The sequence below is a fragment of the Oncorhynchus masou genome, chromosome 20, assembly GCF_036934945.1.
Source record: "Oncorhynchus masou masou isolate Uvic2021 chromosome 20, UVic_Omas_1.1, whole genome shotgun sequence".
Taxonomy (NCBI): Eukaryota; Metazoa; Chordata; class Actinopteri; order Salmoniformes; family Salmonidae; genus Oncorhynchus; species Oncorhynchus masou.
In genome coordinates this window covers 31,356,946-31,380,764 of record NC_088231.1, presented here as the reverse complement: position 1 = coordinate 31,380,764, position 23,819 = coordinate 31,356,946, and the positions used below count along the sequence as shown (strand labels likewise).

Genomic DNA, 23,819 nt, shown 5'->3' with positions numbered 1-23,819 from the left:
GTCTCCTGTCTGTGATGTCTCCTGTCTGTGATGTCTCCTGTCTGTGATGTCTCCTGTCTGTGATGCCTCCTGTCTGTGATGTCTCCTGTCTGTGATGTCTCCTGTCTGTGATGTCTCCTGTCTGTGATGTCTCCTGTCTGTGATGTCTCCTGTCTGTGATGTCTCCTGTCTGTGATGTCTCCTGTCTGTGATGTCTCCTGTCTGTGATGTCTCCTGTCTGTGATGTCTCCTGTCTGTGATGTCTCCTGTCTGTGATGTCTCCTGTCTGTGATGTCTCCTGTCTGTGATGTCTCCTGTCTGTGATGTCTCCTGTCTGTGATGTCTCTGTCTGTCTGTGATGTCTCCTGTCTGTGATGTCTCCTGTCTGTGATGTCTCCTGTCTGTGATGTCTCCTGTCTGTGATGTCTCCTGTCTGTGATGTCTCCTGTCTGTGATGTCTCCTGTCTGTGATGTCTCCTGTCTGTGATGTCTCCTGTCTGTGATGTCTCCTGTCTGTGATGTCTCCTGTCTGTGATGTCTCCTGTCTGTGATGCCTCCTGTCTGTGATGTCTCCTGTCTGTGATGTCTCCTGTCTGTGATGTCTCCTGTCTGTGATGTCTCCTGTCTGTGATGTCTCCTGTCTGTGATGTCTCCTGTCTGTGATGTCTCCTGTGATGTCTCCTGTGATGTCTCCTGTCTGTGATGTCTCCTGTCTGTGATGTCTCCTGTCTGTGATGTCTCCTGTCTGTGATGTCTCCTGTCTGTGATGTCTCCTGTCTGTGATGTCTCCTGTCTGTGATGTCTCCTGTCTGTGATGTCTCCTGTCTGTGATGTCTCCTGTCTGTGATGTCTCCTGTCTGTGATGTCTCCTGTCTGTGATAGAACTGTGATGTCTCCTGTCTGTGATGTCTCCTGTCTGTGATGTCTCCTGTCTGTGATAGTCTCCCTGTCTGTGATGTCTCCTGTCTGTGATGCCTCCTGTCTGTGATGTCTCCTGTCTGTGATGTCCTCCTGTCTGTGATGTCTCCTGTCTGTGATGTGATGTCTCCTGTCTGTGATGTCTCCTGTCTGTGATGTCTGTGATGTCTCCTGTCTGTGATGTCTCCTGTCTGTGATGTCTCCTGTCTGTGATGCCTCCTGTCTGTGATGTCTCCTGTCTGTGATGTCTCCTGTCTGTGATGTCTCCTGTCTGTGATGTCTCCTGTCTGTGATGTCTCCTGTCTGTGATGTCTCCTGTCTGTGATGTCTCCTGTCTGTGATGCCTCCTGTCTGTGATGTCTCCTGTCTGTGATGTCTCCTGTCTGTGATGTCTCCTGTCTGTGATGTCCTGTCTGTGATGTCTCCTGTCTATGATGTCTCCTGTCTGTGATGTCTCCTGTCTGTGATGTCTCCTGTCTGTGATGTCTCCTGTCTGTGATGTCTCCTGTCTGTGATGTCTCCTGTCTATGATGTCTCCTGTCTGTGATGTCTCCTGTCTGTGATGTCTCCTGTCTGTGATGTCTCCTGTCTGTGATGTCTCCTGTCTGTGAAGTCTCCTGTCTGTGATGTCTCCTGTCTGTGATGTCTCCTGTCTGTGATGTCTCCTGTCTGTGATGTCTCCTGTCTGTGATGTCTCCTGTCTGTGATGTCTCCTGTCTGTGATGTCTCCTGTCTGTGATGTCTCCTGTCTGTGATGTCTCCTGTCTGTGATGTCTCCTGTCTGTGATGTCTCCTGTCTGTGATGTCTCCTGTCTGTGATGTCTCCTGTCTGTGATGTCTCCTGTCTGTGATGTCTCCTGTCTGTGATGTCTCCTGTCTGTGATGTCTCCTGTCTGTGATGTCTCCTGTCTGTGATGTCTCCTGTCTGTGATGTCTCCTGTCTGTGATAGAACTGTGATGTCTCCTGTCTGTGATGTCTCCTGTCTGTGATGTCTCCTGTCTGTGATGTCTCCTGTCTGTGATGTCTCCTGTCTGTGATGTCTCCTGTCTGTGATGTGTCTGTGATGTCTCCTGTCTGTGATGTCTCCTGTGATGTCTCCTGTCTGTGATGCCTCCTGTCTGTGATGTCTCCTGTCTGTGATGTCTCCTGTCTGTGATGATGTCTCCTGTCTGTGATGTCTCCTGTCTGTGATGCCTCCTGTCTGTGATGTCTCCTGTCTGTGATGCCTCCTGTCTGTGATGTCTCCTGTCTGTGATAGAACTGTGATGTCTCCTGTCTGTGATGTCTCCTGTCTGTGATGTCTCCTGTCTGTGATGTCTCCTGTCTGTGATGTCTCCTGTCTGTGATGCCTCCTGTCTGTGATGTCTCCTGTCTGTGATGTCTCCTGTCTGTGATGTCTCCTGTCTGTGATGTCTCCTGTCTGTGATGTCTCCTGTCTGTGATGTCTCCTGTCTGTGATGTCTCCTGTCTGTGATGTCTCCTGTCTGTGATGTCTCCTGTCTGTGATGTCTCCTGTCTGTGATGTCTCCTGTCTGTGATGTCTCCTGTCTGTGATGCCTCCTGTCTGTGATGAACTGTGATGTCTCCTGTCTGTGATGTCTCCTGTCTGTGATGTCTCCTGTCTGTGATGTCTCCTGTCTGTGATGTCTCCTGTCTGTGATGTCTCCTGTCTGTGATGTCTCCTGTCTGTGATGTCTCCTCTGTGATGTCTCTGTGATGTCTCCTGTCTGTGATGTCTCCTGTCTGTGATAGAACTCCTGTCTGTGATGTCTCCTGTCTGTGATGTCTCCTGTCTGTGATGTCTCCTGTCTGTGATGTCTCCTGTCTGTGATGTCTCCTGTCTGTGATGTCTCCTGTCTGTGATGTCTCCTGTCTGTGATGTCTCCTGTCTGTGATGTCTCCTGTCTGTGATGTCTCCTGTCTGTGATGTCTCCTGTCTGTGATGTCTCCTGTCTGTGATGTCTCCTGTCTGTGATGTCTCCTGTCTGTGATGTCTCCTGTCTGTGATAGAACTGTGATGTCTCCTGTCTGTGATGTCTCCTGTCTGTGATGTCTCCTGTCTGTGATGTCTCCTGTCTGTGATGCCTCCTGTCTGTGATGCCTCCTGTCTGTGATGTCTCCTGTAGAACTGTGATGTCTCCTGTCTGTGATGTCTCCTGTCTGTGATGTCTCCTGTCTGTGATGTCTCCTGTCTGTGATGTCTCCTGTCTGTGATGTCTCCTGTCTGTGATGTCTCCTGTCTGTGATGTCTCCTGTCTGTGATGTCTCCTGTCTGTGATGTCTCCTGTCTGTGATGTCTCCTGTCTGTGATGTCTCCTGTCTGTGATGTCTCCTGTCTGTGATGTCTCCTGTCTGTGATGTCTCCTGTCTGTGATGTCCTGTCTGTGATGTCTCCTGTCTGTGATGTCTCCTGTCTGTGATGTCTCCTGTCTGTGATGTCTGTGATGTCTCCTGTCTGTGATGCTCCTCTGTCTGTGATGTCTCCTGTCTGTGATGTCTCCTGTCTGTGATGTCTCCTGTCTGTGATGTCTCCTGTCTGTGATGTCTCCTGTCTGTGATGTCTCCTGTCTGTGATGTCTCCTGTCTGTGATGTCTCCTGTCTGTGATAGATGCTGTGATGTCTCCTGTCTGTGATGTCTCCTGTCTGTGATGTCTCCTGTCTGTGATGTCTCCTGTCTGTGATGTCTCCTGTCTGTGATGTCTCCTGTCTGTGATGTCTCCTGTCTGTGATGTCTCCTGTCTGTGATGCTCCTGTCTGTGATGTCTCCTGTCTGTGATGTCTCCTGTCTGTGATGTCTCCTGTCTGTGATGCCTCCTGTCTGTGATGTCTCCTGTCTGTGATGTCTCCTGTCTGTGATGTCTCCTGTCTGTGATGTCTCCTGTCTGTGATGTCTCCTGTCTGTGATGTCTCCTGTCTGTGATGTCTCCTGTCTGTGATGTCTCCTGTCTGTGATGTCTCCTGTCTGTGATGTCTCCTGTCTGTGATGTCTCCTGTCTGTGATGTCTCCTGTCTGTGATGTCTCCTGTCTGTGATGTCTCCTGTCTGTGATGTCTCCTGTCTGTGATGTCTCCTGTCTGTGATGTGATGTCTCCTGTCTGTGATGTCTCCTGTCTGTGATGTCTCCTGTCTGTGATGTCTCCTGTCTGTGATGTCTCCTGTCTGTGATGTCTCCTGTCTGTGATGTCTCCTGTCTGTGATGTCTCCTGTCTGTGATGTCTCCTGTCTGTGATGTCTCCTGTCTGTGATGTCTCCTGTCTGTGATGCTGTGATGTCTCCTCCTGTCTGTGATGTCTCCTGTCTGTGATGTCTCCTGTCTGTGATGTCTCCTGTCTGTGATGTCTCCTGTCTGTGATGTCTCCTGTCTGTGATAGAACTGTGATGTCTCCTGTCTGTGATGTCTCCTGTCTGTGATGTCTCCTGTCTGTGATGTCCTCCTGTCTGTGATGTCTCCTGTCTGTGATGTCTCCTGTCTGTGATGCCTCCTGTCTGTGATGTCTCCTGTCTGTGATAGAACTGATGTCTCCTGTCTGTGATGCCTCCTGTCTGTGATGTCTCCTGTCTGTGATGTCTCCTGTCTGTGTCTCCTGTCTGTGATGTCTCCTGTCTGTGATGCCTCCTGTCTGTGATGTCTCCTGTCTGTGATGTCTCCTGTCTGTGATGTCTCCTGTCTGTGATGTCTCCTGTCTGTGATGTCTCCTGTCTGTGATGTCTCCTGTCTGTGATGTCTCCTGTCTGTGATGCCTCCTGTCTGTGATGTCTCCTGTCTGTTATGTCTCCTGTCTGTGATGTCTCCTGTCTGTGATGCCTCCTGTCTGTGATGTCTCCTGTCTGTGATGTCTCCTGTCTGTGATGTCTCCTGTCTGTGATATCTCCTGTCTGTGATGCCTCCTGTCTGTGATGCATGATGTCTCCTGTCTGTGATGTCTCCTCTGTGATGCATGTCTCCTGTCTGTGATGCCTCCTATCTGTGATGTCTCCTGCTGTGAAGACTGTGATGTCACCTGTCTGTGATGTCACACACACATGTCTCCTGTCACACTACACCTCCCACTGTTACCACGGAGACGGTGCCAAGAACTACAGTCTCCTGTCTGTGTCTCCTGTCTGTGATGTCGAGACAAATTAAGGGACAACCACGGTGAATGACCTGTCTGTGATGTGTTTTTTGACCAGCCATTATATCTCACCAGCTGCTATCCTCACCTGCACACACAATGTCACAGAGAGATGAAAGGGTTGGAGAGAGATATGCCTCCTGTCTGTGATGGGTTGGAGAGAGAGATGGGGTTGGAGAGAGAGATCTGTGAGGGGGTTAGAGAGAGAGAGGGGCCAAATTAGACAGAGAGAGGGTTAGAGAGATAGAGAGATATGGAGAGAGAGAGGGGTTAGAGAGAGAGAGGGTTAGAGAGAGAGACAGAGGTTGGAGAGAGAGAGAGAGGGGGGGTTAGAGAGAGAGAGGGTTAGAGAGAGAGAGAGAAGGTTAGAGAGAGAGACAGAGAGAGAGAGAGAGAGGGTTGGGGAGAGAGACAGTTCTAAACTTCGTAACAATCACAATGTCTTGAGTAAAAGCCAAATTGGATTCATACCAAAACATCGCACAACTGATCATATTTCCTCTACACCCTGATAGATAAACATGTCCACCAAAATATTACCAAAATATACGATTGCTTTATGGACTTCCAAAAAGCATTTGATTCTATTTGGCATACAGGACTTCTATAAAGTTATTGAAAGTGGTGTAGCGGGTAAAACATATGACATAATTAAATCAATGTTTACTGGCAATATGTGCAGCATCAAAATTGGCAAGAAAATAACAGAATTCTTTAACCAGGGGCGGGGCCTTCGTCAGGGTTGTAATCTGAGCCCTGCACTCTTCAATATTTACATCAACGAATTGCCACTATTCTAGAAAAACCCTCAGCCCCTGGTGTTAGTCCCCACAATTCAGACGTTAAATGCGTACTCTTCGCAGATGACCTATGCCTGCTGTCACCCACAGCACATGGCCTACAGCAGAGCCTGGACCTGCTAGAGTAGTACTGCCAGACCTGGGCCCTGGCAGTAAACACCCACAGCACATGGCCTACAGCAGAGCCTGGACCTGCTAGAGTAGTACTGCCAGACCTGGGCCCTGGCAGTAAACACCCACAGCACATGGCCTACAGCAGAGCCTGGACCTGCTAGAGTAGTACTGCCAGACCTGGGCCCTGGCAGTAAACACCCACAGCACATGGCCTACAGCAGAGCCTGGACCTGCTAGAGTAGTACTGCCAGACCTGGGCCCTGGCAGTAAACACCCACAGCACATGGCCAACAGAAGAGCCTGGACCTGCTAGAGTAGTACTGCCAGACCTGGGCCCTGGCAGGAAACACCCACAGCACATGGCCAACAGCAGAGCCTGGACCTGCTAGAGTAGTACTGCCAGACCTGGGCCCTGGCAGGAAACACCCACAGCACATGGCCAACAGCAGATCCTGGACCTGCTAGAGTAGTACTGCCAGACCTGGGCCCTGGCAGTAAACATCCACACCACGCGGCCAACAGCAGAGCCTGGACCTACTAGAACAAAACAAACAAACAAAACAGTTCTGTCTGGTGCAGAAACACAAAAACAGAAAACAACTACCCACAAAACACAGGTGGGAAAAGGCTACCTAAGTATGGTTCTCAATCAGAGACAACGACAGACAGCTGCCTCTGATTGAGAACCACAACTGGCCAAACACACAGAAATTGAAAACATAGAACACAAAACATAGAATGCCCACCCCAACTCACGCCCTGACCAAACCAAAACAGAGACATAAAAAGGATCTCTAAGGTCAGGGCATGACAGTATATAGATATATAAAGATATATATATAAATATAGAAATATATAGAGAACTGTACACACTACAATTACTGAGGTTTAAATATATAGAGTACTGTACACACTACAATTACTGAGGTTTAAATATATAGAGTACTGTACACACTACAATTACTGAGGTTTAAATATATAGAGTACTGAACAAACTACAATTACTGAGGTTTAAATATATAGAGTACTGTACACACTACAATTACTGAGGTTTAAATATATAGAGTACTGAACACACTACAATTATTGAGGTTTAAATATATAGAGTACTGTACACACTACAATTACTGAGGTTGAAATATATAGAGTACTGTACACACTACAATTACTGAGGTTTAAATATATAGAGTACTGAACACACTACAATTACTGAGGTTTAAATATATAGAGTACTGTACACACTACAATTACTGAGGTTTAAATATATAGAGTACTGTACACACTACAATTACTGAGGTTTAAATATATAGAGTACTGAACAAACTACAATTACTGAGGTTTAAATATATAGAGTACTGTACACACTACAATTACTGAGGTTTAAATATATAGAGTACTGTACACACTACAATTACTGAGGTTTAAATATATAGAGTACTGTACACACTACAATTACTGAGGTTTAAATATATAGAGTACTGTACACACTACAATTACTGAGGTTTAAATATATAGAGTACTGTTTTTTATTTTTTTATCACCTTTATTTAACCAGGTAGGCTAGTTGAGAACAAGTTCTCATTTGCAACTGCGACCTGGCCAAGATAAAGCATAGCAGTGTGAACAGACAACACAGAGTTACACATGGAGTAAACAATTAACATGTCAATAACACAGTACAAAAAAAGGGGAGTCTATATACATTGTGTGCAAAAGGCATCAGGAGGTAGGCGAATAATTACAATTTTGCAGATTAGCACTGGAGTGATAAATGATCAGATGGTCATGTACAGGTAGAGATATTGGTGTGCAAAAGAGCAGAAAAGTAAATAAATAAAAACAGTTTGGGGATGAGGTAGGTAAAATTGGGTGGGCTATTTACCGATTGACTATGTACAGCTGCAGCGATCGGTTAGCTGCTCAGATAGCAGATGTTTGAAGTTGGTGAGGGAGATAAAAGTCTCCAACTTCAGGGATTTTTGCAATTCGTTCCAGTCACAGGCAGCAGAGTACTGGAACGAAAGGCGGCCAAATGAGGTGTTGGCTTTAGGGATGATCAGTGAGATACACCTGCTGGAACGCGTGCTACGGATGGGTGTTGCCATCGTGACCAGTGAACTGAGATAAGGCGGAGCTTTACCTAGCATGGACTTGTAGATGACCTGGAGCCAGTGGGTCTGGCGACGAATATGTAGCGAGGGCCAGCCGACTAGAGCATACAAGTCGCAGTGGTGGGTGGTATAAGGTGCTTTAGTGACAAAACGGATGGCACTGTGATAAACTGCATCCAGTTTGCTGAGTAGAGTGTTGGAGGCAATTTTGTAGATGACATCGCCGTAGTCGAGGATCGGTAGGATAGTCAGTTTTACTAGGGTAAGTTTGGCGGCGTGAGTGAAGGAGGCTTTGTTGCGGAATAGAAAGCCGACTCTTGATTTGATTTTCGATTGGAGATGTTTGATATGAGTCTGGAAGGAGAGTTTACAGTCTCGCCAGACACCTAGGTACTTATAGGTGTCCACATATTCAAGGTCGGAACCATCCAGGGGGTGATGCTCGTTGGGCATGCGGGTGCAGGCAGCGATCGGTTGAAAAGCATGCATTTGGTTTTACTAGCGTTTAAGAGCAGTTGGAGGCCACGGAAGGAGTGTTGTATGGCATTGAAGCTCGTTTGGAGGTTAGATAGCACAGTGTCCAAGGACGGGCCGGAAGTATATAGAATGGTGTCGTCTGCGTAGAGGTGGATCAGGGAATCACCCGCAGCAAGAGCAACATCATTGATATATACAGAGAAAAGAGTCGGCCCGAGAATTGAACCCTGTGGCACCCCCATAGAGACTGCCAGAGGACCGGACAGCATGCCCTCCGATTTGACACACTGAACTCTGTCTGCAAAGTAATTGGTGAACCAGGCAAGGCAGTCATCCGAAAAACTGAGGCTACTGAGTCTGCCGATAAGAATATGGTGATTGACAGAGTCGAAAGCCTTGGCAAGGTCGATGAAGACGGCTGCACAGTACTGTCTTTTATCGATGGTGGTTATGATATCGTTTAGTACCTTGAGTGTGGCTGAGGTGCACCCGTGACCGGCTCGGAAACCAGATTGCACAGCGGAGAAGGTACGGTGGGATTCGAGATGGTCAGTGACCTGTTTGTTGACTTGGCTTTTGAAGACCTTAGATAGGCAGGGCAGGATGGATATAGGTCTGTAACAGTTTGGGTCCAGGGTGTCTCCCCCTTTGAAGAGGGGGATGACTGCGGCAGCTTTCCAATCCTCGGGGATCTCAGACGATATGAAAGAGAGGTTGAACAGGCTGGTAATAGGGGTTGCGACAATGGCGGCGGATAGTTTCAGAAATAGAGGGTCCAGATTGTCAAGCCCAGCTGTTTTGTACAGGTCCAGGTTTGGCAGCTCTTTCAGAACATCTGCTACTGAACACACTACAATTACTGAGGTTTAAATATATAGAGTACTGTACACACTACAATTACTGAGGTTTAAATATATAGAGTACTGAACAAACTACAATTACTGAGGTTTAAATATATAGAGTACTGTACACACTACAATTACTGAGGTTTAAATATATAGAGTACTGTACACACTACAATTACTGAGGTTTAAATATATAGAGTACTGTACACACTACAATTACTGAGGTTTAAATATATAGAGTACTGTACACACTACAATTACTGAGGTTTAAATACATAGAGTACTGAACACACTACAATTACTGAGGTTTAAATATATAGAGTACTGGTTGAAAAATATGGTTCAATGACATATTCAATTAGTTTTAGCCAAATGTTTATAGATATTTGAATGAGCTTTTTAATGGCGTAGAATGCCCTTCGTGCTTTCTCTCTCAGTTCATTCACTGCCTCCAGCGGCACCTTATGGCAGCGAGGTGAGGGGTCAAAACAGGATTTCATGGGACATACACCCCATACACCCATACACCCCATTGAAACCCTGCGTGCAGAGTTGTGTAAGATTCTCCTACATGTCCAGAGGAAAACTACAAACCCTGCATGCAGGGCAGAATTAGCCCAAAATCCACTATTAATAAAAACTCAAAACTCAATCAATCAGGATAAACCAAATTAGAACACAGTAAAAAACAAAACTATATAGCTTATTGGCTAATGCAAGCACAAACAGAGTGAGAGAGAGAGAGAGAGACAGCGAGAGGGTTGGAGAGAGAAAGAGACAGAGAGACAGTGTTGGAGAGAGAGAAAGAACACACCCTACAGAGCCCCAGGACAGCAGCACAATTAGACCCATTCAAATCATGAGAAAACAAAAAGACAATTACTTGACACATTGGAAAGAATTAACAAAAAAACAGAGCAAACTAGAATGCTATTTGGCCCTACACAGAGAGTACACAGTGGCAGAATACCTGACCACTGTGACTGACCCAAACTTAAAGAAAGCTTTGACTATGTACAGACTCAGTGAGCATAGCCTTGCTATTGAGAAAGGCTGCCGTAGGCAGACATGGCTCTCAAGAGAAGACAGGCTATGTGCTCACTGCCCACAAAATGAGGTGGAAACTGCCCAATGTAACCTCCTGCCCAATGTATGACCATATTAGAGACATATTTCCCTCAGATTACACAGATCCACAAAGAATTCGAAAACAAATCCAATTTTGATAAACTCCCATATCTACTGGGTGAAATTCCACAGTGTGCCATCAGAGCAGCAAGATTTGTGACCTGTTGCCACGAGAAAAGGGCAACCAGTGAAGAACAAGCACCATTGTAAATACAACCCATATTTATGCTTATTTATTTTTTCTTGTGTCCTTTAACCATTTGCACATTGTTAAAACACTGCATATATAATATGACATTTGTAATGTCTTTATTGTTTTGAAACTTCTGTATGTGTAATGTTTACTGTTAATTTGTATTGTTTATTTCACTTTATATATTAACTTTATATATTATCGACCTCACTTGCTTTGGCAATGTAAACACGTTTCCCATGCCAATAAAGCCCTTGAATTGAATTGAATTGAGAAAGAGAGACTGAGAGAGAGAGAGAGAGAGAGAGAGAGGGGGGTAGCGAGACAGAGAGAGAGACAGAGAGAGACAGAGAGAGAGAGAAAGAGAGAGAGAGAGAGAGACCGAGACAGAGACAGAGAGAGAGAGAGAATGGGGGTTTCCTCAGATAATTGATGATCTCTGGCTGCAACTTTTACACATCACTCTGATACTGATATGTTTGTGATGTTCTACCTGGTCTCTACTTCAGTCCCTATAGTTTGTCCTGTTGGTGATGTGGCTGGTTCTAACTGGTCTCTACTTCAGTCCCTATAGTTTGTCCTGTTTGTGATGTGGCTGGTTCTACCTGGTCTCTACTTCAGTCCCTATAGTTTGTCCTGTTTGTGATGTTCTACCTGGTCTCTACTTCAGTCCCTATAGTTTGTCCTGTTTGTGATGTTCTACCTGGTCTCTACTTCAGTCCCTATAGTTTGTCCTGTTTGTGATGTGGCTGGTTCTACCTGGTCTCTACTTCAGTCCCTATAGTTTGTCCTGTTTGTGATGTTCTACCTGGTCTCTACTTCAGTCCCTATAGTTTGTCCTGTTTGTTATGTGGCTGGTTTTAACTGGTCTCTACTTCAGTCCCTATAGTTTGTCCTGTTTGTGATGTGGCTGGTTCTACCTGGTCTCTACTTCAGTCCCTATAGTTTGTCCTGTTTGTGATGTTCTACCTGGTCTCTACTTCAGTCCCTATAGTTTGTCCTGTTTGTGATGTGGCTGGTTCTACCTGGTCTCTACTTCAGTCCCTATAGTTTGTCCTGATTGTGACGTGGCTGGTTCTAACTGGTCTCTACTTCAGTCTCTATAGTTTGTCCTGTTTGTGATGTGGCTGGTTCTAACTGGTCTCTACTTCAGTCCCTATAGTTTGTCCTGTTTGTGATGTGGCTGGTTCTACCTGGTCTCTACTTCAGTCCCTATAGTTTTTCCTGTTTGTCATGTGGCTGGTTCTACCTGGTCTCTACTTCAGTCCCTATAGTTTGTCCTGTTTGTGATGTGGCTGGTTCTACCTGGTCTCTACTTCAGTCCCTATAGTTTTTCCTGTTTGTCATGTGGCTGGTTCTACCTGGTCTCTACTTCAGTCCCTATAGTTTGTCCTGTTTGTGATGTGGCTGGTTCTAACTGGTCTCTACTTCAGTCCCTATAGTTTTTCCTGTTTGTCATGTGGCTGGTTCTACCTGGTCTCTACTTCAGTCCCTATAGTTTGTCCTGTTTGTGATGTGGCTGGTTCTACCTGGTCTCTACTTCAGTCCCTATTGTTTGTCCTGTTTGTGATGTGGCTGGTTCTAACTGGTCTCTACTTCAGTCCATATAGTTTGTCCTGTTTGTGATGTGGCTGGTTCTACCTGGTCTCTACTTCAGTCCCTATAGTTTGTCCTGTTTGTGACGTTGCTGGTTCTACCTGGTCTCTACTTCAGTCCCTATAGTTTGTCCTGTTTGTGATGTGGCTGGTTCCACCTGGTCTCTACTTCAGTCCCTATAGTTTGTCCTGTTTGTGATGTGGCTGGTTCTACCTGGTCTCTACTTCAGTCCCTATAGTTTGTCCTGTTTGTGATGTGGCTGGTTCTAACTGGTCTCTACTTCAGTCCCTATAGTTTGTCCTGTTTGTGATGTGGCTGGTTCTACCTGGTCTCTACTTCAGTCCCTATAGTTTGTCCTGTTTGTGATGTGGCTGGTTCTAACTGGTCTCTACTTCAGTCCCTATAGTTTGTCCTGTTTGTGTGTGATGTGGCTGGTTCTACCTGGTCTCTACTTCAGTCCCTATAGTTTGTCCTGTTTGTGATGTGGCTGGTTCTACCTGGTCTCTACTTCAGTCCCTATAGTTTGTCCTGTTTGTGATGTGGCTGGTTCTACCTGGTCTCTACTTCAGTCCCTATTGTTTGTCCTGTATGTGACGTTGCTGGTTCTACCTGGTCTCTACTTCAGTCCCTATAGTTTGTCCTGTTTGTGTGTGATGTGGCTGGTTCTACCTGGTCTCTACTTCAGTCCCTATAGTTTGTCCTGTTTGTGATGTGGCTGGTTCTAACTGGTCTCTACTTCAGTCCCTATAGTTTGTCCTGTTTGTGATGTGGCTGGTTCTACCTGGTCTCTACTTCAGTCCCTATAGTTTGTCCTGTTTGTGATGTGGCTGGTTCTAACTGGTCTCTACTTCAGTCCCTATAGTTTGTCCTGTTTGTGATGTGGCTGGTTCTACCTGGTCTCTACTTCAGTCCCTATAGTTTGTCCTGTTTGTGATGTGGCTGGTTCTAACTGGTCTCTACTTCAGTCCCTATAGTTTGTCCTGTTTGTGTGTGATGTGGCTGGTTCTACCTGGTCTCTACTTCAGTCCCTATAGTTTGTCCTGTTTGTGATGTGGCTGGTTCCACCTGGTCTCTACTTCAGTCCCTATAGTTTGTCCTGTTTGTGATGTGGCTGGTTCTACCTGGTCTCTACTTCAGTCCCTATAGTTTTTCCTATTTGTGATGTGGCTGGTTCTAACTGGTCTCTACTTCAGTCCCTATAGTTTTTCCTGTTTGTCATGTGGCTGGTTCTACCTGGTCTCTACTTCAGTCCCTATAGTTTGTCCTGTTTGTGATGTGGCTGGTTCTACCTGGTCTCTACTTCAGTCCCTATTGTTTGTCCTGTTTGTGACGTTGCTGGTTCTACCTGGTCTCTACTTCAGTCCCTATAGTTTGTCCTGTTTGTGATGTGGCTGGTTCTCCCTGGTCTCTACTTCAGTCCCTATAGTTTGTCCTGTTTGTGATGTGGCTGGTTCTAACTGGTCTCTACTTCAGTCCCTATAGTTTGTCCTGTTTGTGACGTGGCTGGTTCTACCTGGTCTCTACTTCAGTCCCTATAGTTTGTCCTGTTTGTGATGTGGCTGGTTCTACCTGGTCTCTACTTCAGTCCCTATAGTTTGTCCTGTTTGTGATGTGGCTGGTTCTACCTGGTCTCTACTTCAGTCCCTATAGTTTGTCCTGTTTGTGATGTGGCTGGTTCTACCTGGTCTCTACTTCAGTCCCTATAGTTTGTCCTGTTTGTGATGTGGCTGGTTCTACCTGGTCTCTACTTCAGTCCCTATAGTTTGTCCTGTTTGTGATGTGGCTGGTTCTACCTGGTCTCTACTTCAGTCCCTATAGTTTGTCCTGTTTGTGATGTGGCTTGTTCTACCTGGTCTCTAATTCAGTCCCTATAGTTTGTCCTGTTTGTGATGTGGCTGGTTCCACCTGGTCTCTACTTCAGTCCCTATAGTTTGTCCTGTTTGTGATGTGGCTGGTTCTAACTGGTCTCTACTTCAGTCCCTATAGTTTTTCCTGTTTGTGATGTGGCTGGTTCCACCTGGTCTCTACTTCAGTCCCTATAGTTTGTCCTGTTTGTGATGTGGCTGGTTCTACCTGGTCTCTACTTCAGTCCCTATAGTTTGTCCTGTTTGTGATGTGGCTGGTTCTACCTGGTCTCTACTTCAGTCCCTATTGTTTGTCCTGTATGTGACGTTGCTGGTTCTACCTGGTCTCTACTTCAGTCCCTATAGTTTGTCCTGTTTGTCATGTGGCTGGTTCTCCCTGGTCTCTACTTCAGTCCCTATAGTTTGTCCTGTTTGTGATGTGGCTGGTTCTACCTGGTCTCTACTTCAGTCCCTATAGTTTGTCCTGTTTGTGATGTGGCTGGTTCTACCTGGTCTCTACTTCAGTCCCTATAGTTTGTCCTGTTTGTGATGTGGCTGGTTCTACCTGGTCTCTACTTCAGTCCCTATAGTTTGTCCTGTTTGTGATGTGGCTGGTTCTAACTGGTCTCTACTTCAGTCCCTATAGTTTGTCCTGTTTGTGATGTGGCTGGTTCTACCTGGTCTCTACTTCAGTCCCTATAGTTTGTCCTGTTTGTGATGTGGCTGGTTCTAACTGGTCTCTACTTCAGTCCCTATAGTTTGTCCTGTTTGTGTGTGATGTGGCTGGTTCTACCTGGTCTCTACTTCAGTCCCTATAGTTTGTCCTGTTTGTGATGTGGCTGGTTCCACCTGGTCTCTACTTCAGTCCCTATAGTTTGTCCTGTTTGTGATGTGGCTGGTTCTACCTGGTCTCTACTTCAGTCCCTATAGTTTTTCCTATTTGTGATGTGGCTGGTTCTACCTGGTCTCTACTTCAGTCCCTATAGTTTGTCCTGTTTGTGACGTGGCTGGTTCTACCTGGTCTCTACTTCAGTCCCTATTGTTTGTCCTGTTTGTGACGTTGCTGGTTCTACCTGGTCTCTACTTCAGTCCCTATAGTTTGTCCTGTTTGTGATGTGGCTGGTTCTCCCTGGTCTCTACTTCAGTCCCTATAGTTTGTCCTGTTTGTGATGTGGCTGGTTCTAACTGGTCTCTACTTCAGTCCCTATAGTTTGTCCTGTTTGTGACGTGGCTGGTTCTACCTGGTCTCTACTTCAGTCCCTATAGTTTGTCCTGTTTGTGATGTGGCTGGTTCTACCTGGTCTCTACTTCAGTCCCTATAGTTTGTCCTGTTTGTGATGTGGCTGGTTCTACCTGGTCTCTACTTCAGTCCCTATAGTTTGTCCTGTTTGTGATGTGGCTGGTTCTACCTGGTCTCTACTTCAGTCCCTATAGTTTGTCCTGTTTGTGATGTGGCTGGTTCTACCTGGTCTCTACTTCAGTCCCTATAGTTTGTCCTGTTTGTGATGTGGCTGGTTCTACCTGGTCTCTACTTCAGTCCCTATAGTTTGTCCTGTTTGTGATGTGGCTTGTTCTACCTGGTCTCTAATTCAGTCCCTATAGTTTGTCCTGTTTGTGATGTGGCTGGTTCCACCTGGTCTCTACTTCAGTCCCTATAGTTTGTCCTGTTTGTGATGTGGCTGGTTCTACCTGGTCTCTACTTCAGTCCCTATAGTTTGTCCTGTTTGTGATGTTCCACCTGGTCTCTACTTCAGTCCCTATAGTTTGTCCTGTTTGTGATGTGGCTGGTTCTAACTGGTCTCTACTTCATTCCCTATAGTTTGTCCTGTTTGTGATGTGGCTGGTTCTACCTGGTCTCTACTTCAGTCCCTATAGTTTGTCCTGTTTGTGATGTTCTAACTGGTCTCTACTTCAGTCCCTATAGTTTGTCCTGTTTGTGATGTGGCTGGTTCTACCTGGTCTCTACTTCAGTCCCTATAGTTTGTCCTGTTTGTGATGTGGCTGGTTCTAACTGGTCTCTACTTCAGTCCCTATAGTTTGTCCTGTTTGTGATGTGGCTGGTTCTACCTGGTCTCTACTTCAGTCCCTATAGTTTGTCCTGTTTGTGATGTGGCTGGTTCTACCTGGTCTCTACTTCAGTCCCTATAGTTTGTCCTGTTTGTGATGTGGCTGGTTCTACCTGGTCTCTACTTCAGTCCCTATAGTTTGTCCTGTTTGTGATGTGGCTGGTTCTACCTGGTCTCTACTTCAGTCCCTATAGTTTGTCCTGTTTGTGATGTGGCTGGTTCTACACACACACACACACACACACACACACACACACACACACACACACACACACACACACACACACACACACACACACACACACATACACACACCACACAACCCCCACCCACCCCTACCCACACACAAACACACCACACAACCCCCACCCCCCCACCCTACCCACACACACAAACACACACACAAGCCCCACCCGCCCCTACCCACACACACAGAGAGAGAGGACACTATCCTGACAGATGGCCGACCCGAAGGAGGCAGGCAGCTCACAGCACTAAGCCGATCTGTCGTCACGACAACCACAGCTATTTCAGATTCACCTTAAAGACCCATCACCTCTCAGACAGAACGGATCGATGAAACACAGAACATGGACAGAAACAGACAGAAGATGAAAACATGAAAATAAATTGAGGAGAGAATGTCTCTCGCTTTCTATCGCTCTCTCTCTTCCCCTCCCCCTTTCTCTTCCCCTCTCTCTATCGCTCTCTCTCTTCCCCTCCCCCCTTTCTCTTCCCCTCTCCCTATCTCTCTCTCTCTTCCCCTCCCCCTTTCTCGTCCCCTCCCCCCTCCCCCCTTTCACTCCCCCTCTCTCTTTTATCTATTTCTCTCTCCCTGCCATTTCTTTCTCTCTCTCTCCATCTCTCTCTGGTGTATCTACAGTGTGTGTGCATTGGAGGGTGGGAGGCTGGTTGTCCCCGGAGACGGGAGCTGAGCTGCATGTACAGGATGGAAACTCATCAGGAACCAATAACCAACACACATCGTGACTCAAGCTTATACACGTTATGCACTCCAGAATGTTATGAAGATCAGATGAATTTCAATTAATTGCAAAGTCCCTCTATGCCATGAATCCCCCCAAAAGATTTCACTGCATTTCGGCACTGCCACAAAAGGACCAGCTGACATCATGTCAATACAGGACAAACAATGATTCTCTCGTTAACACAGGTATGAGTGTTGATGAGGACAAGGCTGGAGATCACTCTATCATGCTGATTGAGTTTGAATAACAGACTGGAAGCTTCAAAAGGAGGGTGGTGCTTGGAATCATTGTTCTTCCTCTGTCAACCATGGTTACCTTCAAGGGAACACGTGCCGTCATCATTGCTTTGCACAAAAAGGGCTTCACAGGCAAGGACATTGTTGCCAGTAAGATTGAACCTAAATCAACCACTTATCGAATCATCAAGAACTTCAAGGAGAGCGGTTCAATTGTTGTGAAGAAGGCTTCAGGGTGCCCAAGAAAGTCCAGCAAGCGCCAGGACCGTCTCCTAAAGTTGATTCAGCTGCGGGATCGGGGCACCAACAGTACAGAGCTTGCTCAGGAATGGCAGCAGGCAGGTGTGAGTGCATCTGCACGCACAGTGAGGCGAAGACTTTTGGAGGATGGCCTGGTATCAAGGGCAGCAAAGACTTCTCTCCAGGAAAAACATCAGGGACAGACTGATATTCTGAAAAAGGTACAGGGATTAGAGTGCTGAGGGCTGGGGTAAAGTCATTTTCTCTGATAAATTCCCTTTCCTATTGTTTGGGGCATCCGGGAAAAAAGCTTGTCTGGAGAAGACAAGGTGAGCGCTACCATCAGTCCCGTGTCATGCCAACACTAAAGCATCCTGAGACCATTCATGTGTGGGGTTTCTTCTCAGCCAAGGGAGTGGGCTCACTCACAATTTTGCCTAAGACCACAGCTGTGGATAAAGAATGGTGCCAACACATCCTCCAAGAGCAACTTCTCCCAACCGTCCAGGAACAGTTTGGTGACGAACAATGTATTTTTCAGCATGATGGGTCCATGGCCAGAAACTTCCCAGACCTTAATCCCATTGACTCAACTTGTGGTCCTCAAGAGGAGGGTGGACAAAAAAACAAACACAAATTCTGACAAACTCCAAGCATGGAATGGGCTGCCATCAGTCAGGATGTGGCCCAGAAGTTAACTGACAGCATGCCAGGGCAGATTGCAGAGGTCTTGAAAAAGAATGGTCAACACTGCAAATATTGACTCTGCATCAACTTCATGTAATTGTCAATAAAAGCCTTTGACATCAAAGAGGGAAAAGGGGGAGGCTTGCAAGCTGAAGATCACCATCCCAACCGTGAAGCACAGGGGTGGCAGCATCATGTTGTGGACGTGCTTTGCTGCAGGAGGGACTGGTGCACTTCACAAAATAGATGGCATCATGAGGGAAGAAAATTATGTGGATATATTGAAGAAAGATCTCAAGACATCAGTCAGGAAGTTAAAGCTTGGTCGCAAATGGGTCTTCCAAATGGACAATGACCCCAAGCATACTTCCAAAGTTGTGGCAAAATGACTTAAGGACAACAAAGTCAAGGTATTGGAGTGGCCATCACAAAGCCCTGACCTCAATCCTATAGAAAATTTGTGGGCCGAACTGAAAAAGCGTGTGCGAGCAATGAGGCCTACAAATCTGACTCAGTTACTCCAGCTCTGTCAGGAGGAATGGGCCAAAATTTACCCAACTTATTGTGGGAAGCTTGTGGAAGGCTACCCGAAACGTTTGACCCAAGTTTGACCCAAGTTAAACAATTTAAAGGCAATGTTACCAAATACTAATTGAGTGTATGTAAACTTCTGACTCACTGGGAATGTGATGAAAGAAATAAAAGCTGAAATAAATCACTCTCTCTACTATTATTCTGACATTACATTACATTTACATTTAAGTCATTTTTCACATTCTTAAAATAAAGTAGTGATCCTAACTGACCTGAGACAGGGAATTTGTACTAGGATTAAATGTCAAGAATTGTGAAAAACTGAGTTTAAATGTATTTGGCAAAGTGTACGTAAACTTCTGAATTCAACCGTACCTTCATCTATCTCTCTCACACACACACACACACTGAGTTAGTGTACGTAAACTTCTGAATTCAACTGTACCTTCATCTATCTCTCTCTCTCTCACACGCACACGTGCACGCGCACACGCACGCACGCACGCACACACACACACACACACACACACACACACACACACACACACACACACACACACACAGGTGTACGTGGCTAAGGTGTACACACACACACGTCACCTGCTGTTCTTCAGCCTACATCTGTCAATCAACGGGGTCTGTAGTGACATCACTACAGGTAAGAGGTACACCCCATAATACTGTAACCCTAACACCTGTAGCCTAGCAACCAGACAGAGTGGCAAGCGGGCAGACAGCACTATCGCTGTTGTCATGGTGACTGATACATCAACTGACCCCAGGGGGTTAATGAAGTAGACACATATTTATTTCCTTACTTTCTATAGGCTATTGACATCAAACAGCTGTTCTCTAATTGTAAAGGTATGAGTCATAGTGTTAATAGCGGCTCAGACTGTCGCTATAACGGTGTGAATAAAGATGCTGAGACAGATGAATTCATCTAACGGTGGCTTCCATTTGCCGTGACTGTCTGATCAGAGCGATCACCGTTGGTTCAGCATCCCGGTCTGCTTCCGGGAGCACCTATATCGTGAGTCCCTCTCCTCCTGTAAAATGGCGGCGATGCCTTGCTTCAACAACCATCCAACACCCCCTCAAAACACACACACATCACACACACACACACTGCGGTCCTCATTACAACGACACACCTGCGCAGGCAGCATCATCATCATCTAACCCCGTTACTAGGCAGTGGCATACAGCCTGCCCGCCCTGTCTGACATCATAAAACAGACGATGCGCCGTGGAGCCTCTCTGTTACAGACAGCCATTCTGCGCTAAAACAGGACTGTATAATCAGACTAGCCATTCTGCGCTAAAACAGGACTGTATAAACAGACAGCCATTCTGCGCTAAAACAGGACTGTATAAACAGACAGCCATTCTGCGCTAAAACAGGACTGTATAAACAGACGAGTCGTTCTGCGCTAAAACAGGACTGTATAATCAGACTAGCCATTCTGCGCTAAAACAGGACTGTATAAACAGACTAGCCATTCTGCGCTAAAACAGGACTGTAGAAACAGACTAGCCATTCTGCGCTAAAACAGGACTGTATAATCAGACTAGCCATTCTGCGCTAAAACAGGACTGTATAAACAGACTCGCCATTCTGCGCTAAAACAGGACTGTATAAACAGACTAGCCATTCTGCGCTAAAACAGGACTGTATAATCAGACTAGCCATTCTGCGCTAAAACAGGACTGTATAATCAGACTAGCCATTCTGCGCTAAAACAGGACTGTATAATCAGACTAGCCATTCTGCGCTAAAACAGGACTGTATAATCAGACTAGCCATTCTGCGCTAAAACAGGACTGTATAATCAGACTAGCCATTCTGCGCTAAAACAGGACTGTATAATCAGACTCGTCATTCTGCGCTAAAACAGGACTGTATAAACAGACGAGTCATTCTGCGCTAAAACAGGACTGTATAAACAGACTAGCCATTCTGCGCTAAAACAGGACTGTATAAACAGACTAGCCATTCTGCGCTAAAACAGGACTGTATAAACAGACTCGTCATTCTGCGCTAAAACAGGACTGTATAAACAGACTAGCCATTCTGCGCTAAAACAGGACTGTATAAACAGACCAGGAGTCGCCACAGCAGCGCTACCGTGGAGCTATATTACCGGCTTATGAAAAAGGTCAACCAGTTTTAATAAAGAGAGACGGGGAACGGGGGTGTCACTGACCAGCCTCGTGCGTCCCGGGGCTGTCTGACATCTCCAGGACCAGCAGCTCGCGGCCCTCGAAGCTCTCCCCCACCGTGTAGATGCGCGTGATTGATGGACACTGCAGCCATACCGAAACGAGAGCTTTCCGTAGTTCCTCATACCGGTGATATTCGAACGAGATCTCCCCTTCCTCAGCCCCGGTAACGGGCCCGGTAGCGGACAGGACCGCCAGGGTCCACAGCAACACCAACGACACGAATCGGTTCATTGTTTCTCTCCGTTTCGCTCTCTCTGTCTGTCTGCTGTTCTATCTGTAGTCAGTTTGAGCCTGATCTCTCTAGTGCAGCCTCGCTCTGAGCTATAAATATACCTCTCTCTCTCCCTCTCTCTCTCTCTCTCTCTCTCTCCCTCTCTCTCTCTCTCTCTCTCTCTGTGATGCGTGACTGTACCTGAGCTCTCCCTTTCTCCCTCCCTCCCTCCCTCCCTCCCTCCCTCCCTCTCCCTCCCTCCCTCCCTCCCTCCCTCCCTCCCTCCCTCCCTCCCTCCCTCCCTCTCTATGACACACTGAATGGGTGGGGAGGGCCTTTAGTGTGTGTTCACACTGCAGAGGAGAGATGCAGTGAAGTGTGCCTCAGGATTGGGGTTAATTCCAGTCAAATTCTCTCTTCCTCTAAATTACATTTCAATGAATTCGAATTCAAATAACCTTGCTTTCAATTCCAATAGTTCAGGAAATTTCAATATTCAAATTCCCAATTAAAATATTATTCTCAACAATTCTACTAATTCCCTTGTGTTTCTCTGTGGATGGTGTTGTTGTTCAGACAGCCGAGCTGTACAGGAAATAGAAGGACAACACACGGCACCGACAGAGAGGAGCAAGGAGTTCCAACCCAACTATTTAGTGACTTTTGTTTCGTGTTTATCTTTTACTTTGTTTCCTGTTTATCTTTTACTTTGTTTCCTGTTTCTTTACTTTGTTTCCTGTTTATCTTTTACTTTGTTTCCTGTTTATCTTTTACTTTGTTTCCTGTTTCTTTATTTTGTTTCCTGTTTCTTTACTTTGTTTCCTGTTTATCTTTTACTTTGTTTCCTGTTTATCTTTTACTTTGTTTCCTGTTTATCTTTTACTTTGTTTCCTGTTTATCTTTTACTTTGTTTCCTGTTTATCTTTTACTTTGTTTCCTGTTTATCTTTTACTTTGTTTCCTGTTTATCTTTTACTTTGTTTCCTGTTTATCTTTTACTTTGTTTCCTGTTTATCTTCTACTTTGTTTCCTGTTTATCTTTTACTTTGTTTCCTGTTTTTCTTTTACTTTGTTTCCTGTTTCTTTACTTTGTTTCCTGTTTATCTTTTACTTTGTTTCCTGTTTCTTTACTTTGTTTCCTGTTTATATTTTACTTTGTTTCCTGTTTATATTTTACTTTGTTTCCTGTTTATATTTTACTTTGTTTCCTGTTTATCTTTTACTTTGTTTCCTGTTTATCTTTTACTTTGTTTCCTGTTTTTATTTTACTTTGTTTCCTGTTTATCTTTTACTTTGTTTCCTGTTTATATTTTACTTTGTTTCCTGTTTCTTTACTTTGTTTCCTGTTTCTTTACTTTGTTTCCTGTTCATCTTGACTTTTTGTACAGAAAGTTCATAGTATTATCACATATGACCGCCAAGTACATCTGTAAATCAGATCGACAGTGACTGACCTCCTTTCAGAGCGACCAAAAACACTGCAGACACAGACAGTGGGACATGAGAATGTACCAAAAACACTGCAGACAGCAGGACATGAGAATGTACCAAAAACACTGCAGACACAGACAGCAGGACATGAGAATGTACCAAAAACACTACAGACAGCAGGACATGATGAATGTACCAAAAACACTGCAGACAGCGGGACATGAGAATGTACCAAAAACACTGCAGACACAGACAGCAGGACATGAGAATGTACCAAAAACACTGCAGACAGTGGGACATGAGAATGTACCAAAAACACTGCAGACAGCAGGACATGAGAATGTACCAAAAACACTGCAGACAGCGGGACATGAGAATGTACCAAAAACAATGCAGACACAGACAGCCGGACATGAGAATGTACCAAAAACACTGCAGACACAGACAGCAGGACATGAGAATGTACCAAAAACACTGCAGACAGCAGGACATGAGAATGTACCAAAAACACTGCAGACAGCAGGACATGAGAATGTACCAAAAACACTGCAGACAGCAGGACATGAGAATGTACCAAAAACAATGCAGACACAGACAGCCGGACATGAGAATGTACCAAAAACACTGCAGACACAGACAGCAGGACATGAGAATGTACCAAAAACACTGCAGACAGCAGGACATGAGAATGTACCAAAAACACTGCAGACAGTGGGACATGAGAATGTACCAAAAACACTGCAGACAGCAGGACATGAGAATGTACCAAAAACACTGCAGACACAGACATGTATGAAAACCTTGTGAAGACTTACAGAAAACGTTTGACCTCTGTCATTGCCAACAAAGGGTTTATAACAAAGGATTGAGATAAACTTTCGTTATTGACCAAATACTTATTTTCCACCATAATGTGCAAATAAATTCATTAAAAATCCTACAATGTGATTTTCTGGATTTGTTTTCTGCTCATTTTTGTCTGTCATAGTTGAAGTGTACCTATGATGAACATTACAGGCCTCTCTCATCTTTTTAAGTGGGAGAACTTGCACAATTGGTGGCTGACTAAATACTTTTT

General features: G+C 45.5%; 1 protein-coding gene across 1 annotated transcript in view; it reads right to left on the bottom strand.

Annotated features, from left to right (window-relative positions):
- LOC135507261 (carboxypeptidase E) overlaps nucleotides 1–21,428 on the bottom strand; it is a 96,083-nt gene extending 74,655 nt beyond the window's left edge. The window contains exon 1 of the mRNA XM_064926861.1: nucleotides 21,082–21,428. Within this exon, the coding sequence (XP_064782933.1) occupies nucleotides 21,082–21,331 (250 nt within the window). The 5' untranslated portion in view covers nucleotides 21,332–21,428. The remainder of the gene's footprint in view (nucleotides 1–21,081) is intronic.
- Nucleotides 21,429–23,819: the final 2,391 nt, after the last annotated feature.